Here is a 17043-nt window from a genome sequence, read left to right as displayed (position 1 = left end):
CCTGATGGGACGCACGCTGACAGTGAATACGGCCGGCGACTTGGCACCAGCATTCAATTGGCTCTCGGGGGAACGCACTACAGATAAACTATGCAGTCGCCTTATCGACACTGAAATTAATGACCAGACCAATATATGTAGCAAACGGGAGAGCGCGGTATAAGATACATAGGAGGGTCTACAACGCTAGTGTGGTACAGATTGAGAGGGGCGCACAACCTGATAGATATTGAAGCTCAGGCTGCAAGAACCATGTCATGAATATACGTGGCAAGCACAACAAGAACATGACGCTTACCAGAAGACAAACACACACATACCGTATACTGCGAGTGCGAGTGCTGCCCTCGATAAGGTCTTGCTGGCGGTAGGATCAGTATGCGAGAGCTGGAACAGGGATGTCAGCACGATGCGGATAAATATGCAGACTGCTACGCACCTTCCAGTAGAATAGTCCGGGCAGAATGAAGGAGATCGTAGTTGATCCAGTGGAGCCAACGAATGACAGCACTACGGCAAGTTCCAATTCGACACGTCAGCGATACATTGATGTGTGCTGGTGACACGACATACCCATCTGTAGGTCATCCACGAAGAATGCAATCGAGAAGCCACATGCGACGATGGCAATTGTGAGCAAGATGTGTTTTAGATGGCTCATATCAGGGCTGCCGCCATGCTCGTCTTCTACTTCTTCACCCTCGGGAGTCTTGACGAGGTGGCCCATATGGAAGACCTTGTCGAGGCAGTTGCGACATGGGTGCACTTGTAGCGGGTATGAGAACATGACCAAGATTGCGATCGCTAATTGACCGATCGCGATGAAAAGTGACGTCGAAGGGTACATCGCAATGATGTTCGCGCCGACCTAAGGTATGACAGTATCGCATCAGGACGGCAAGCGATGTAAGTAGGAATACCTACCTTCGAGCCAAATGTGAGGTAGCCAAAGATAGCAATGATTTCGTATATCAGTGCAGCCGAGCCTATGGATGACCCAATAACAATGTTCATACGAGGCTGTGTATTGGAGGATATCTCGTTGAAGATGGGGAATATCTATGGTAGTTTCAGCTTGCATGATTCACGAGCGATGCATGTAGCTCACGTTCTGGGCGCAAGTATATGCGAAGACTTGCACGGGAAATGTTGAGACAAAGTTCGGTGTGAAGTGGATAAGGTGAATCTCGCCCGGCGCCTGCGTACCCTCGAGAGGGAAGAAGTAGCACGAGATTACAACCACGACGAGGTAAGCTGTGAGAAGTTAGGTGAGTGTCAACATCAACCTCCTGGACTGAACAGAAGAGTACTGACCAACAGAGAAGAGCGCAATGTAGCTGGTATGTCTTAGGCTGTCTATCTTACGCATGAAAGACAAAGGGAAAAGAATTCCCATGAGGATTGTGATCCAAACGCGACCGGACTGCGCCCATGCAGGTGGATCGTGATGCGACAAGTCGTGGTACATTGCAGCAACGACGTTAGGCATGAGTGACTTGACGATGATCAGGTAGCTGCTCACGACGTCAACTTCGAGAGTATTGGAACGCGACCACGGGGATTGAGTACCTGATAGATACACCGAAGCACTTGACTGCGATTGCGGCATCAAAGAACACCGCAGCTCTCGGGAACGTGAGTTCAGCGACAGCAAAGAATGACGCTCTTCTATGCGGTGCCTTCGTCGCACATAGGGTGAGCAAGTAGAGTCCAAAGGCTGCGACGGAGCCGGAAAAGATACAGGTTATGATCCCCGGTATAATACCAGCAGAGGCCATAGCCTGATCAAGCGAGTGAGAACCGTGCCAGCACATATATAACAACAGAGCAACTCACCAAGGGGAACGTTAGCATGCCTTGTCAAATTCGCTCGTCAGTGACTGTACCAGAGTCACAGCGCGAAGCACCACTCACCACTGCCAATGATAGTGTTCGCTAGGTTTCCCACCGAGCTTGTCAATGTACCATGTCCGTCCCTCTTGGGCCGGCGTGCACTAGCCTCAGCTCCCAGGAGAGCATCACTCTCATCAGACTGCGAAGGCTGGAGGCCAGGTTCGCGCTCCTCCGCCACAATCGCAGGCGTCGCTCCGTACGTCTGCGCCATCTCGAAGCTGTCCTCGAGGGTAAAAGAGTTTCGTGAAGAGCCCGCGGGCGAGATGAAGTGCCTTCGGCGAGGCGGGGCTACAGTGACTGGCTCTATGGCAGTTGGATGCGGCACGCAGCCTGCGTGCGACTCGGCTAAGTCATCCCGGGTTAGACGCGGCGGCCAGCCCCGCGATTGGAGATCTATCTTGCTTGGACCTGTTGTCCAAAGCCTTGCGATCCTAACAACTGCAAACAACCTCCCGCCACGGACCGCCATGACCCCGCGATTGAGACACCGGCCCCAGGTAGAGGAGGAGGATGCGTCTGTGCTCAAGCTCGGAGCAGGTGAGCTGCTTTCGTTTGTGCTGCATGCATGTGCTCACCTTCCGTCCTAGAATTCAACAACGCGGGTTGTTTGCTCATTTCGGAGGTGAAGTATCTGCTCGAGAACCGAGACAAGGATGCACCGGACACTGCGTATGTATCCATATTCACTGGCCGTAGTATATACTGAATCACACAAAGTGTGTACAACAAGACACTAGAATACGTGAAGACGTTTGCGAAGTTCAACACCACAGATTCTGCTAGTGCTGTTCGAGAGTGCGTTCCCTAACCAATCTCCCTACCTGTAGCCACTGACTCATATACCCCACAGAACATTACGAAGAGAACCGGCTCTCACACAGTTTGAAACAGCACAAATAGCCAACCTCTGTCCAGCGGACGCCGAGGAAGCGAAGAGTGTCATCCCAAGGTGAGGTACTCGTACTTGTCGTACCTGGCCCGCTCTTGATCTCGTCGCATGTCAGTCTTGTCAAGATCGATGACGATCGACTCCAAGCTCTTCTGAACGAGATTCAGACCATGAGGAAGTTCCAATCATGAGGGCCACAGAAAGTCTACCGACCATGTTATACTGGTCCGATACTGGTCATTCCTCAGGCCACTTCGCACGGTTGGTGACCACTACGAGTCGTCCTCGTTCGCTGACTCTAGTTCACCACACCGTTGATTATGTTGCCCTACGCGGGATGCGTTCGAGAGACACTATGATGCTGCTGCGGGTGAAGGACTTTCGACCAGACCTCCATGTAAACCCCGTACTACATATGTAGGTACAGAGTTACAGTATGTCACTCTGTGTGTGAGCGGAGATGTATTATTCGATGGAAATAGTTATAACGTTAACCCTCCATATCTTCTAATTTAGCTTTGTCTAACGCTTCCTCTTCCTCCTCAGCTTCCTCATCCGCGACCGACATGGACTTCTCAGCGGTAGTTGTTGGGTAACCGGTCGAGTCGAAGTGTTTCCTCTCCTTGAAGGGATCCGCGCGACGGACTCCCTTTTGTATGACCGCGGCGCCCGGAACGATGCCCTTGGAATTGAGCCAGAGCAAGTCGTTCCCGGAATACGAGTCGATAGAGCGCATCCATGAATCGAAGCTACGCATGACGTGAGCGAGTTGTGAAGAAGGAGTCAAGGGCAAACGTACAGCCCCACTTCGCTCTCGATCTCTCGCATACGAGGGTATATGCACTTCTCCTTGAACTTATCCAGCTGCTCGCGATGGGCTTCGAAGTCAATCGGGAGACGGTAATCTGTTTCTGAGGGGTCCAGCTTCTCGTTGAATTTCGCAATTTTCTGTTTGTAAGTCTCGAAAATGGGGTATTCGAGTAAGAGACCCAGCGCTGGCATTTTGGGGACGAAGACCATACGTGGACCATAGAGCTGAGAGATGTGAGATGAACTGTACAACGGCTGGAGCAGATGGACTGACCTCGTCCATGATCTCAGGAGGTGATCCGGTGCGGCACGTCAGCACTAAAGCTGACATCATCTTGCGCTGAGAAGGGAGTTGTGAGAACTGACGTTCAGAAACCCGAGGCCTAGGCGACACTTACGATCTAGTGTCAAACCGAGTTAGGTCATGTAGCGGCACGTTGGCGATGAGATACTCACTTGGTGCAGCATGAAGCTCTGTCCGTGGAACATCACGCTCACCCATTCCGTATCCCCGAAGACGACTGGGTCGGCGACCTGTAGCACTTGTCAGGGTAGTGCGATTGGGGCTTCTAAATCAAACATACTCACACTGATCTCCTTCATGAAACGAAAACAACTGCGATCCCGGAACTCCCGTCCGAAGGTGAAGTTGTGGAAGTTATGGCTCCCTGCGAACTTGCATGCAGTAGCTCGTAACGACTCCAAAGCATCAGGGGGCATCCGGTAATCGCGTTTTCGCCGCAGGTCAACGCTGGTGTCGGCCTCGGGATCGCCTGTTGCCCAGAATGGATGCGCTGGAGGTTCGGTGCCATTTTGCTGTAGGTTTTGGTGGAGTCCGCTCCCCGGCTTCGGTGGGATCATCATGTAAGAGGGGAAGTAGTACGTGTACTTCCGGCTGTCACAGGACCTAGTTCGGTGTCAATAGGTGGGGAGCGCTGCTCAGCATGAGAGCGACACACAATCTTGCGTTAAAGGTGTTTTGCACGCGAAGCTGTGGAAATTCAATATACGCCAGGAAGTGTTCAGTGCTTGGACGTACTATACTCCATATACGAATCTCGGGCGGGAGCTCCTCGTTAACACGCGCGACCAGGTCGGGTATGGAGTTGATGAGCTTCATCGAGACGACGTTGCCCGCTGCATGTACACCGGCATCCGTCCGTGCGGCACGTATAACAGAAACCTCGAAGAAGGTGAGCTCACGCATAAGGGAAGTACAGGACTTCATTTCTCTACCTTGCGCGGATCGTCTGCGTTATCTTGTGAAACGGCGCCCACTCGAGTGAGTGCATCGAATACGACGCCCTCGATCGTGCGGACTGACTGGCCGGGCTGACTTTGGTGTTGGATTTATTGTTATGGACTCATCATGAAGGCGGAGCGACGAGCATATGCGCACGTACAATTGCATCCCGCTGTAACCGGCGCCGCAGAAGCCCATCAACAGTGCGCACGCCCTTTTAGGTACGCGCGGACCCTTAGGCTCTTCACTATTCCTCGGTTCTGCGTCTTCCCTTCGCGTTCCTCGTCTGCGGTCGATTTTGTCCCCTCGCTGCCCCTTCTTGAACTTCGGCTTGTCTGTATGATTTGCAGCGGACTTCTGTGGCACCGCAGAACTGTCTGGTGCACTCTCGGAAAGAGCGCGACGCGTTGTCACGTCGTGCTCAGCCTCGTTGACATCGAGCTTGGTACGCTTGCTAGCCGTGGAAGAGTCTATATCACTTTCTTGCGATCTCTTCGCGGCTGAGCCTGCGGTTGAGAACGATCTCTCGGTAGACGTCTCCATGCGATGGGGTCGGGACAGGAATGAGTTTGGTGCACTGAACTTTCGTTGAGATTGCCACCCACGATGGAGCCGTACTGACAACCTCAGAACGAACATACACGGCGACGCTGGCAGATGTGACAACCCTGTGACAACTGTAACAGCCTGAGTGCCACTGAAAAGCGGTGGCAATAGGGGCACCGTCCTTACGTAAGCGCCAGCCATTGACAGAAAGCCACGTACGTACCGGCTCTCGAATAGAGCGTCTTCTCGTATGTGCTCCCCCCAAAAAAAGAATACTAATAGAGCGTCTTCACTACTTACTTACATAGACGTAGCCTCAGTTGAACCTACCACTTTCCACGTACTACTAAGCCTAGGGCCTTGCGTACTGCATGCGCACATAGCCGGCGTCCCAGAGTTGTTAAGCATGTCACACAGCCTGTGACCAGCGATTCCTGCCTCTTTTGGTTCAGGAGAGCGTTGCAGTTATCATAGACAGCTACATATACAGATGAACCTAGCTTGAAGTACATAAATGTGCCATGTGACAACGCATGCCACTGTTCCCTTCATTGTGCTTCGAATTCATAACCAAGCTCCCCAGGGCCACGGAGCAGTACGTGGGTCCTGACACCGATTGTGCATAAATGGAGGAGTCAGTTTGATCTGAATCATGAGCTATCGTTGTACATGTACTACTGTCCGGGATGACCTATACCAAGATGACTGTACCAACCTCGTATGTCCTCGCCGTCACCTCCTATACCTGGGCTATGACACCTATCACCCAGGCAATCTTCGTAACTTGGCTTGTATCCACACGCGGTACATCTTCAGCTGTCGTTTTCGATTGACGATCAGCCTGCGGTCTATGCCCAATTGCTCGATGGCAAACAGCGGCACGGTATCCTCGGAAATGAGAATCGGGTGGAGGCATGGATGTATTTGCGCAGACGTGGAAGGCGTCGCGGAGCTGCTTTCCTGGGCCAGTGCCGTGGCTTCGGGTTCTAGCAGTTGCGGTGACGAAGGGCCAGGTGACGCGGTAAGGACTGGAGCTGTTGATCGTTGACGAGATGGGTCATCGGAGTTTCCATCGTCCTCTTCGACGACGGTTACTCGGTTGTTTGCTTTGGACGATGAAGGGGCCAGAGATCCGGTGAACAACAATGCCAGCTCGTCTGTAACAAAACTAAGAGTGATGTCTTGTCGTTTGTTAGGCACGTCGACGCACCAAGATCGAAGAAATAAACTCGTGTTTTGTCACCGCGGATGTAGAAATTTTCATCCAGCAGACGACCGCCTTTGAACCGCAGCTGCGTCAGGTCGTACCGACCATAATCGCGAAGCAGCACCAGTCCCCCTGGCTTCAGCATCTGGACAACAGGGCCTCAGCAATGAACCCAAGAGACGTCATGATACCGGCGCTGACCTTGTGGATATTCTGAACTGCGCGCTGCCATTCTTGCGGATGTAACGCACTCAGGACGAAGACGAGGATGATGATATCCACGCTCTCAGGCGCAGTGTCTGGTGGTAGCTCCGACGATGATAAATCCCATACTGCGGCCCTGATAGAGCCGACGGGTGGTGCTGTGTACAGCGGATTTGACTTGAGAGCGGTGCGATTAGTCAAACCGACGAATCGTCAACGCAAATACGCCTACTTGCACGAGTTTGACAGCATGCGACGAGTAGTCGTACGCCCGCAACGATAACTGTGGATTTTGGTTGGAGGATAATATTGGGAAGACGGCGTTACCGGCACCTGGTGCGATATATTACAGAGCTGATATAGTATGGAAGAGCACAGACCTACCACAGCCTATTTCTGCGATGGTCATGGCTCCTGCCTATCCATTTCGCACGACGTCAGAAAAGACATGGCGGACGCTGATTTGGAGATCACCTCTGCTTGCGCTGCGCGGACTAGCTCCGGGAACTCTAAGTGTAACCTGACACAGCGTGTTATCTTCATGTGCTGACACATTGGGAGGCTCGCATACCAATTCCTATTTTTGAAAAAGTTACTGGAGTTCATCTTGTAAAAGTTGTCCCTTCAGCAACAGCTATGTCAGGGCCGTAAGTGGATGTGAGAATGGTCAATGTACATTACCAGTGTTTAGCTGGTTTGTCATTGTATTTCTGTTTCTCGTTGTCTGGCACTGGCGAGAGCTTTTGCCTCGCGAGTGCGGCGTTAATGATGCCATCCTGGTCATCGGGAGGTGGGACATGGTCCCAGGCATTTTGACTCCATACATCAGCCTCTGATGTGAGGAAACTGGCTTGGTCCACGGTCAATGCATCGAACTGATTCCATCCGACGTGCACATTGCTCACCGGGATCCGAAGGGCGGTTTCTCGGCGCTCACATCGTGTACAGACGATGCTGTGCGAGACACTTTGGTTCTGGGTGCCTCGTTGGATGGCATATCCTGGGATTCTGATACAACGACCACGGCTATGAGATGTCAGACAGTCGGGGTGAATATCGTCGTCGCTGAGCGGACCGGACTTGGTGGTCGAGAATAGACGGATCTACGGATGCAGCGCAATCATCACCCACGTGACTTGCCATAGACGGCGCGCTCGTCCACTCGCAGATGGTCGGGACCCGCTGCGAGTCGAGTGAGAACTACACCCGCTTCCTATGTCCATTCCAGTCGCAACGCAAGCAGCGAACGCTCATTAATCGTAAGCGGGATTCCTTAGCACTCACAGGGATAATGATGCCATGGTACTAGCAGCCTCTCCCGGTACTTACGTGCTCAGCCCGCAAGTGGCAGTTGCCAGTCGTTGCCTCGAGGCGATATACGCGGTTACCCATACGATCCTGCCACCAGTGACCAAGGCACGTCCGCGATTGAGGCGCGCGGGAGAATACATGCGAGACGGGCACTGCATCGAATCATACAAGGGACCGTAAACAGTTGATACCATGTCCACCGCGGCGCTTTCCCATGTCCCTAGCCCGGACGACGAAGACCTGGCCAATCTATACCATCAAGTGCTTGCCGGATTCGCGGAGGAGTCGCCCACTGCTGAACAAACAATGCGCAACAATGAAGGAGAGCTTGAGACGCTTTACAGCAACTACGGGGATGATGGGGGAGACACGCCGACGACGACGCGGCAACAGAGCCTTACTGTGACCCCAGCGATGCGCAGCGGTACGTCGCTTCCGCTTACTGCCGGCCGTTTCAGGTTGCTAAAATCACTAGGCCATCACGGTCTTCCACCTTCGCCACGACCGTCAGCCCGCCCAGTGTCCACTGCACCGAGTGTGCAGTCCCCAACACTGCGAGGACCACGACCTCTACCCCGTATACCTGGCCAGTCGATGCCCATGCAAACTCCTCCCCCGCCCCCTCCGCCAGTGCTGTATAGCATGCCCGAGCCACGGATAATTGACGAACCCCCACCCCCTCCATTGCCCCCGAAACGGACCAGCGATCCGTACGTGAATTGTTGTTCAGCTCACTGACGATCTTTTCATGTATGAGTGCAGGAATCGCAGATTACCGTATACTCCGAACGACTCGCCGTCTGCAACGTCAGGTAACGGCTTTTACTCCCCGCCGGCCTCCCTCTCTCCACCAGCTGCAGCGCCGCCGCGTTTGCCCCCGCTGAACGGAGGCTACGCCGACACACGGCCGACCTCACAGGCTTACCCACAATCCCTCCATCCTGGGCGTCCGGGCACAGCAGGTAGCGTGTCCGGTAGAGCGTCACCCATGCCGGGAGCCGGGAGACAATCTTCAGATACGAACGGTTCGATTCATCACTACATGTCCCCACCACGACCAACCGGAGCTCTTCCTCCGCAAATACCAGGTCTGCGAGACAGCATAGCAGACGGCACGTCTTCAGGCTCCTTCATGGACGATATATACGCGAGTACTCCCGACTTCGCTCCCAAGTCTCGTACGTATTCTCCTCCACAACTTGCAGCGGGGGTTTATTCCAGTCAGAACCGTGAGTCTCAGGTGACGCTGCTATTTCATGACTAACTTATGTTGCCAGCTTCCCGATCTATGCATGACGTCGTGCGTACGACCTCCGTAGGCTCGACGACCTCGTCGGGGTACAACAGTTCTGTGATCTCATATGCGAATGGGCCTTCGCAGCTCGACCGCAACCCGTCCGTGGCAACAACGGTGTCAATCTCATCGTTGTATGCCAGCAGCACTGGCAGCCCGAACCTGTACTCTGGTTCGTCTGCAGCCACCACGGTCGACCGTGGTAACTCTTTCCAGTCGCACACATCCAAAGCCTCCGAAACATGGACGCAGCCAGGACCCAGTTACGAACACTCACCTGCACCGTCGCACAGCTACCTTCAAGCGCAGACCCCGACGCCTGGACAGATCTCCCGCACGTCGTCTGCGCAGGGTCCTGTGGGGTCCTCCAGCCGGTCATGGAAGGACAACGATGTCATACGGACCCTGCAGGACATCAAACGCCCTCTGGAGTTGGCTGGAGACTGGCATGATGAGGAGGAGGACGACTTCTTCGATGAGGACCAGTCAGAGGAGGGTGACGATAGGTTCTTCAATCCCTCGTTGCTAAGCCATATCGCTGTACGACTGCGCGACAAAGTGCCTAGAGGCACGCATGTCAAGGGAAGCATACCGTACCCTCGGGCGTTCACCGGCAAAGACATCGTGGTATGTATAGATCGCTCCAATACTATATGAAGAAGCTCACTCATAACGAACGCGCAGTCCACCATCCAGTCGCATATACAACGTGAACTGCTGATCACACATGGCATCTCCACCAACGATCGGCGGGCAGCATTGCAGGTCGCGCGCAGCTTGCAGAACCAGCTCTTCTTCTATGAAGTCGAGTGGGGAGGGCGTGTCCTGCAAGATGGCGTCGAGGACGTGTACATGTTCCTGGATGATCAAGAGGGTGCTTCTGATACACGCGTCGAGCGGGAGGAACTGCCGACCGCAGTCATTACACTGCTGACGCGGTGCTATGCCCCGAGCTGCTACGACGAAACCCCCTGTTACTCCTTCGCATGTCCAAAAAGGGTAAGCGCGGATGTATGTCGTCACTCATTGCCTCGAACTAATCGTTTTCGCAGAACAAGAGCCTGGTCCTGGCCACTCCGACGGAGAAGGAGGTTGAGGAGGAGAAGGTACGGATCTTAATAATTAAATCTCGTGTTGTGACATATTAAGCCGCGTCCCGTGTCGTGTAGGACGACTCTTGGTCAAGGACTGTTCCACCTGAGGTGTTGCGAACCTTGCCCGAGAGCGAGATCAACCGGCAAACGTATGTTGTCCGTGGTGATTATCTTCACTCAGAGAGTGATCCCAGTTTCGTATAGCATCATACACAAGGTCATCAACAAGGAGAAGCAGTATCTTCGGGACCTTGACATTGTGGAATCGGTAAGCTGAGTCGGATTGCCCATGCTATGCTCGCTCACGTCGTCCTAGTTGTTTATTCGCCCTCTGCGCTCCGCAAACCCGCCGGTAATCAGGCTGAGCGAGGTCGAGGAGTTCATCGAGGAAGTGTTTGGCAACATTCTGGACCTCCGGGAATGCAACCGCAGACTACTAGAGGTTCTGAATGTTCGACAACGCGAACAGGCCCCCATCATACAGGGCGTTGGAGACATCTTCCTCGACGCGGCCACCGAGTTCCGTTTGGCGTATCCCATCTACGTGGGCCACCTTCCGGTGGCAGAGAAAAGGGTGAAGGACGAGAGCGAAAAAAATGCCGAGTTCCGGCGCTTCCTTGAGGTTTGTCTGTCATCTGCAGCGCGAGATCGGATACTCATTCGACCCTTTACAGCAAGCGGCTCGGCATCCTGATGCTCATCGCCTCGACCTCAAACACTTCCTTAATCGGCCCTCGGAGCATCTGCAGAAGTATCCGGTCCTTTTGGAGGCCATCTGCAATGAGACCACGGTCGGCAACCCGGATGAGGATTTCTTGAAAGAGGCGATAGAAGCCATCAGAAAGCTGCAGACCGTAGCCCAGCTATGGACATGGCAGTCCGCTATGGGTAAGGGGGCGACGGGGAAACTCGAATGGCACAACCTCGTATCCGAGGAGTTCAGGAAGAGTCTTCCGAAGAAGGAGGCTAAGCGGCAGTCGTAAGTGACATTCGCAGCAGCCGCGCGGATGGCTACTCATACTGTACACAGCATCATCTTCGAGCTGATCAAGGGTGAGATGGAATACGTGAAGGATCTCGAGAACATCGACTTGGTGCGTCGTGTGCTCTTACCGTAACGTGACTGGCTAATGTCCTCATCCAGATGTATGTGACTCCGCTGCGCGAAATGGATCCACCCATCGTCCCTCGCGATCGGCTCGAACAGTTTCTTCGCGAAGTGTTCCATAACTTTGACGAACTGCACGCTCATCATCGGAAGATGCTGAACTCTTTCCATGAGATTCAACGTGAAGAGCACCCGGTCATACGCAGTGTCACAGCAGCTGTCTACGATGCCGTCCTCAACTTCCGCGAGGCTTACTTGGAATACATTCCGAATTATCCTATCGCGGCGTATCGTATCGACGATGAAATGGCCAACAACGCGCAATTCCAGACATTCGTTGATGTATGTTATTAAATTACCTCGGACCGCAGTTTGACTAACGTCGTTGATAGCAATGTACGCGGCATCCTGACGCTCGGAAGCTTGACATGAAGGCCTTCATCAATCGACCCATCCCAAGGTTGCTCCGGTACGAGCTACTGTTGAGGAGCATTCTCGATGAAACCCCTGAAGGACATGAAGATCGCGACACCATTCCGCAGGTCCTCGAGTTGATCAAAGCCCTGGGAAAGGATTCGGAACCTGGCGTCGTCTCGGCAAAGCAGAAGGTCGAAGTATGGCGTTACAACTCCAACCTCGTCTTCAAGCCTGGGGAAGCCATTGTAAGTAGTCAGACTTTACGATGGAGAAGGCATTGCTCACAACAGTATGTGTAGGATATGGACCTACTCAATGAGAATCGCTCCCTAATGCACACAGGCAAGTTCCTCCGACAACCCGACACTGGATTTGAATGGAGTGGATGGACTGAGTTGTTCGTCTTGCTGTTCGACAACTACTGTGAGTGGCTTGTCAAAGCTAGGCTCATCTCGCAGCTAAACACCTACAGTGGTCATGACGAAGCCGAAGGAGAAGGATGGCATCACACGCTATCATGTCTACCGAAGAGTAAGTTGGATTGCTGCAGTTGGGCCATTTCTTGTTCTGACGTACGGTTTCTAGCCGATACCCCTGGACCTCCTCACACTGGCTAACTTCACAGACCCACCGACCCAGCGTAGCGGTGGTATCCTCCGTCTCGGTGGATTGAATAGCCGCGTAGAGCGGAACCCCGATGGCCCTCCTCCGGGAGCCAACGGCACCCCAGACAGCGCGACAGATTCTCGTATGGTCTATCCCTGCACCATTCACCACACTGGTCGGCTAGGTGGACTGTATACCGTGTTTGCTGAGTCCGTACAGGTCCGCAACGAATGGAAGCAGAAGTTGGAGGAGGCCATTGGGCTGCGGAAAGTTGTACAAGAATCGAACAAGGTCTTCGAGGTGGAGACCCTCAGTTCGGACACGTTCTTTGTCCCTGCGGTGGTGCCTGGCGGTGGAAGTGCTGCTTATAATCATGAGAATGCATTCACGGGCAAGGTTACTTGCTCAGTGCCATTCAGTAAGTCCAGTGGCAGAGTGCTATCGACAGCATACTGATATCATCTTCCTTGACAGCTACTGCAGACGGTAGAGGTCTTGTTGCCGTTGGATGCGCAGAAGGGGTTTGGATTGGTTTCCGACATGACTCGAGGTGTATGTGCTCATATATGCGGATTCGGTACTCGTGACACGGCACTGACACGCTACCAGCGATGCGTCGTGTACTTCATTTGAAGATGGTGACTCAGTGCGCCATGCTCGAGGACTTCGGCATCTTCCTCGTCCTCGCAGACAAGGTGTGTTGTCATTTCCAGCGACAAGGGCGGACAGCTAAGCGGCATCTTTTCAGTCACTGTTCGCATATCACATCGAGGCTCTTGTACCGTCTTCTCCTCAGAGCGTCAATACCTCGCAGACTCCGCAGAAGTTGAGCGGGAACAAGGATGTCCACTTCTTCAGCGTAGGCAACCTGAATGGCCGTACGCTCGTCATCTACATGAAGAAGAAAGGAGTACGCACCTTCATCTTTCTCTACGGATTGCATTGATGGGTGATCCGCCCGCCATTTCGTCAGTTGGACAGCGTTTTCCGAGTATTGGAGCCTGTAGTGGGTAAGATTAACGAGAGAGCGGAGGCTCCGCGCACGTTCGGCTCCCGTCTTGGTCTTCGGTCGCAACGCTCTGAATGGTTCAGAGTCTACAGGGTGAGTTGCTGCAGTACTGCCTGACCAGCTAGTCGCTGAAGCCCATTCTCAGGACTTCTTCTTGCCATCTGAGTCCTTCGACCTCATCTTCTTGAAGGCGCGGATTGTCATCCTTTGCACGAAGGGCTTCGAGATCATGGATCTCACCGAGTATGTACACGTCTCAGGCATCGATCGCAAGGTACTGACTGTGTTTCCAGCTTCAAGAGTGTCACGATCCCTCAACGAGACGACCCTCGACTGGAGAAATTGGCCAAACGATGCGAGTCATGTCGACCAATGGGTATGTTCCGCACCAACCAAGACGAGTTCCTGCTGTGCTACGATGGTGCGTACATTATGTTCCGGTGCCCTTCTGTCATGGCTGACCCCTGTCACAGAGTTCGGCCTGTATGTGGATCGTCACGGTGATCCCAGCCGGGGTATGGGGACGATTGAATGGGAAGGCACAGCAGAACATGTCGCATGGCATCCACCATACGTTCTACTATTCGACACTCGGTTCATCGAGATCAGACACGTCGAGACTGGTCGTCTCGCGCAAATCATCCCCGGAAACGACGTGCGCTGCATTTGGGATGGACGGGGGACTGCCAACGTTCCTACGTCGACGGTGCCTGGTCCAGATGGATGGACGGAGGGTATCTCGCAGGAGCCGCGCGTCCATGGTGTAATGAACGCCGACAACGGTCTGCAGCCGAGCGGGCCTCGGGGGGCCCGCCCCATCGCACAGCACGTATTCGAGCTCATACCCACGATTCCTCTCTATCTGCCGGGTTCTCTGTCGTCTCCATCTCATGCTACGCAGTTCGCGCAGAGCAATTCGCCGCCGCACTCACCACGTCTCAATCCTTCACTATCTTTCCGGTAATGTACAAAACACCCGTCTGTATCAAGTATTGTTGCTGTCTCCGATGTTTTCTAGCACTTCAGGATTCGCATCGTGTAGTGGATTGTTTTACCATGTCGCTCATTATATTTAGATGTTATAACCAGGGGAGTGTTCCGACCGGTGGCGGTGAGGTAGTCTAAGTCGGGTCCCGTCGTGACTTATGCGCGCATCTCAATCAGTAAAGTAAGTGAGAGTGAAGCATTGCATGTTGAGGCATATGGACAGCGTACAAGCATAGGGCATACGTACACAGCAAGACGGAAAGCATAAGAATAATTTACTCACGAAGTCCACATTCGAAAGCTACAGAGCTAAGGTCCATACTTAAGCTGCCTGCCGCAAGCTCAAGTCTAGCTGGTATAGATGAAGGTCACTGATCCCTTGGGAAGTGCACCTTGGTCGGACGGCGTCCAAGTCTTGGGGTGTGGTACGGATGCCATCGGACACTCGTGCGAGATCTCTGGGCCCTTTGTGCGTGCCACCTGTGCTCCAGGTGTTCTGTGGGCGTCGCGAGCGACAGAGCTGCGAGGTCCCGAGAATGGTATGTAGTGCGGAGAATCGGGAGATCAGGTGGGACTGCAGATCGAGCGACTTGAACATGGTCATCAGCGTGCTCGGTTGAGGCATGCGGTGCTTGAGATAGGACGGGGCGAGGAGGTAGTTGGGGAGCCTGCGGGTGCTCGGCCTGAGAAGTCGAGATTCGATCCGGGCCCTCAACTCGAGACTCCTCATGTGCAGGTGACTCAGGAATCGGCTTGTCAATCGTCTCACCACCGGCATCGATCGCGGCGGAAACATGCAATGCCCGTGGCAAAGGCGGCGGTAGCGGGCTTCGTCGAGCTGTGATTACGTGAGTATGCATTGTCTGCTCATGGATGAAATGCGATTGCGTACGGCAGTACTTGAACACCCCGGTTAAGCTGCTGATCGGCGGGAGCGGGCCTCGTTGTGGCGCCGATATGGGAGGGAGGCGCAACGAAAGTAGGTACCGCAGGTCGGCACTCCGGAGCGCGATGATAGTCGGGCGAGGTTTGTGGTGCGTGTTCTGGGCGACGACGGAATCGCCCGAGTGTCGTGGCTTGGGACGTGCTGGGCCTCCAGGAGGTTGAGACGGACGACCTACAGAGGGTGTGTGTGAGGAACGGGGAGGGTTCCTATGGTTCCTAGGCTTGTTGTCTTGCTTGTTGTCTTGTCGTGGTCTCTCATCCTTGAGGTTACGGCCAAGTATCGGCTCCGTTGAGGGTGGCGTAGGTCGCATTTCCTCTAACCGCAAGACACCCTCGCCTGGTACGGTTGGCGGTTTATGGACATTCACCTGTAGTAGATCCCGCGCAAAACTTGCAGTGGCATTCCTTTGTACTCTGCCTCCTTTCGTGGACATCAGCAGCTCCGATGCTGGGGTATATTCGAGCGAGAACCCTTTGTCGCCCCCGTCCGGGCCTGCCTGCGCAGGTTGAGGTCGGGGCTGACAGTCGCGCAACGTCTTCAAGTTGTCCACATTGTTGGTGCTTCCCTGGACTGTGGCGATGTTGGTCTGACCTCCTATGCTTGGGCCATTGCGACGATTACGAGGGGCGGGCCCGAAACGTACGCCCCATATGAGACTCTGGGATGTGTCAGACGCCACATCCGGATGGAGGAAAGCAGAGACGCACCCCGCCTAAGTCCGAGCCTCCCTGAGCAATGCCATCGTTCAGTCTGTGGTAGGTTTTACAACCCTTGGGCCGGTTCGCTGGGAGTGCAACGCTAGCCTTTGGAGCCTTTGGAACTAGGTTAGGGCGCTTCTGAAGCATAGTGGGACAACACGACGGAGACTAGGGGTTGCAATGGTAGGGGGAGGTGTATCATGATCACTCACTCGCAGCGGGTATATAACACAAAGGGCCTGTGGCGTCAAGTATGGCGTGTCGTTGCCGGTTCAGACGAATAAAAGGAGCACTATCCAAAAGCGGGCAGCCGAAGAGGCTTTGGCCTCGAGGCTGGGGTTCTGAACACGCTGCCTTCCCCGCTAAGCGGAGAAGGAGCACCTGCCTTACCTGGTGAGTGATGCACCGCACACACGCAGCTCCAGGAAGGAGGGGACAATACAAGCGGCCGGATATGGCAATTGTGGGTCCCCTTGTCGACTCATGGTGACACAGCCTAGGGCCCAAGCGCGTTGTTCCTTGCAATTGTGTCCTATCGCGAGCGAGCGATAGGAAATACGGTTCGCGCGCCTGCCTTCTGCAGACGATCGAAAATGGTACTTAGGTTGAAATGCGGGGTGCCGAAGGCGCGGTGACTGGCAGGCCATCGTTGAGTTTGTCATGCTGTCCGAGAAACCCCTCCATACGTGCCAGTGGTGTGAACATCAGCACAGGTAGATCGATCGAATGCTGCGTAGAAGCTTGTTGGCTTATGAAACAACCCGCGCCTCAAGATCGCACC

At 53.9% G+C, this 17043-nt stretch overlaps 6 protein-coding genes across 6 annotated transcripts; 2 read left to right on the top strand and 4 right to left on the bottom strand.

Moving 5' to 3' along the window:
• Window positions 1-20: 20 nt before the first annotated feature.
• On the bottom strand, window positions 21-2264 carry C8Q71DRAFT_743800 (transmembrane amino acid transporter protein-domain-containing protein). The gene is made up of 10 exons (XM_047922903.1): window positions 1915-2264; window positions 1837-1856; window positions 1570-1781; window positions 1315-1514; window positions 1109-1254; window positions 925-1059; window positions 574-868; window positions 440-510; window positions 299-387; window positions 21-241 (listed from the first exon to the last, which is right to left on the bottom strand). The coding sequence occupies exons 1-10, from the start codon at window positions 2102-2104 to the stop codon at window positions 187-189; spliced, it is 1413 nt and encodes a 470-aa protein (XP_047781343.1). The 5' UTR covers window positions 2105-2264; the 3' UTR covers window positions 21-186.
• An 81-nt stretch (window positions 2265-2345) lies between these two features.
• On the top strand, window positions 2346-2973 carry C8Q71DRAFT_830191 (HRDC-like protein; the record flags this gene model as incomplete). The annotated part of the gene is made up of 5 exons (XM_047926348.1): window positions 2346-2430; window positions 2481-2562; window positions 2611-2688; window positions 2744-2842; window positions 2898-2973. The coding sequence occupies exons 1-5, from the start codon at window positions 2361-2363 to the stop codon at window positions 2971-2973; spliced, it is 405 nt and encodes a 134-aa protein (XP_047781342.1). The 5' UTR covers window positions 2346-2360.
• A 299-nt stretch (window positions 2974-3272) lies between these two features.
• Window positions 3273-5378, bottom strand: C8Q71DRAFT_702634 (pseudouridine synthase; the record flags this gene model as incomplete). Its single annotated transcript, XM_047920259.1, has 9 exons — window positions 3273-3531; window positions 3582-3817; window positions 3867-3932; window positions 4049-4126; window positions 4181-4499; window positions 4552-4583; window positions 4632-4775; window positions 4829-4928; window positions 4996-5378. 9 exons carry the CDS (start codon window positions 5376-5378, stop codon window positions 3273-3275), a joined length of 1617 nt encoding a protein of 538 aa, XP_047781341.1.
• Window positions 5379-5822: 444 nt separating this feature from the next.
• C8Q71DRAFT_743790 (methyltransferase) lies at window positions 5823-7872 on the bottom strand. The gene is made up of 9 exons (XM_047922902.1): window positions 7698-7872; window positions 7474-7638; window positions 7364-7414; window positions 7267-7312; window positions 7177-7210; window positions 7025-7125; window positions 6790-6969; window positions 6592-6733; window positions 5823-6538 (listed from the first exon to the last, which is right to left on the bottom strand). Exons 1-9 carry the CDS (start codon window positions 7787-7789, stop codon window positions 6144-6146), a joined length of 1206 nt encoding a protein of 401 aa, XP_047781340.1. The 5' UTR covers window positions 7790-7872; the 3' UTR covers window positions 5823-6143.
• A 1519-nt stretch (window positions 7873-9391) lies between these two features.
• Window positions 9392-14595, top strand: C8Q71DRAFT_703375 (Dbl-like domain-containing protein; the record flags this gene model as incomplete). The annotated part of the gene is made up of 20 exons (XM_047920314.1): window positions 9392-10024; window positions 10082-10396; window positions 10450-10503; window positions 10567-10640; window positions 10696-10759; window positions 10808-11113; window positions 11166-11470; window positions 11522-11585; window positions 11636-11941; window positions 11992-12261; window positions 12316-12439; window positions 12489-12547; window positions 12602-13040; window positions 13097-13174; window positions 13232-13317; window positions 13371-13532; window positions 13596-13724; window positions 13777-13874; window positions 13925-14052; window positions 14105-14595. 20 exons carry the CDS (start codon window positions 9392-9394, stop codon window positions 14593-14595), a joined length of 4185 nt encoding a protein of 1394 aa, XP_047781339.1.
• A 333-nt stretch (window positions 14596-14928) lies between these two features.
• On the bottom strand, window positions 14929-16226 carry C8Q71DRAFT_458805 (uncharacterized protein). The gene is made up of 2 exons (XM_047918669.1): window positions 15511-16226; window positions 14929-15456 (listed from the first exon to the last, which is right to left on the bottom strand). The coding sequence occupies exons 1-2, from the start codon at window positions 15995-15997 to the stop codon at window positions 14987-14989; spliced, it is 957 nt and encodes a 318-aa protein (XP_047781338.1). The 5' UTR covers window positions 15998-16226; the 3' UTR covers window positions 14929-14986.
• Between the last annotated feature and the right edge of the window lie 817 nt (window positions 16227-17043).

The sequence above is a fragment of the Rhodofomes roseus genome (assembly GCF_022264815.1).
Source record: "Rhodofomes roseus strain CIRM-BRFM 1785 chromosome Unknown C8Q71scaffold_5, whole genome shotgun sequence".
Taxonomy (NCBI): domain Eukaryota; kingdom Fungi; phylum Basidiomycota; class Agaricomycetes; order Polyporales; family Fomitopsidaceae; genus Rhodofomes; species Rhodofomes roseus.
This window is presented reverse-complemented; position numbering and strand designations above follow the sequence as displayed.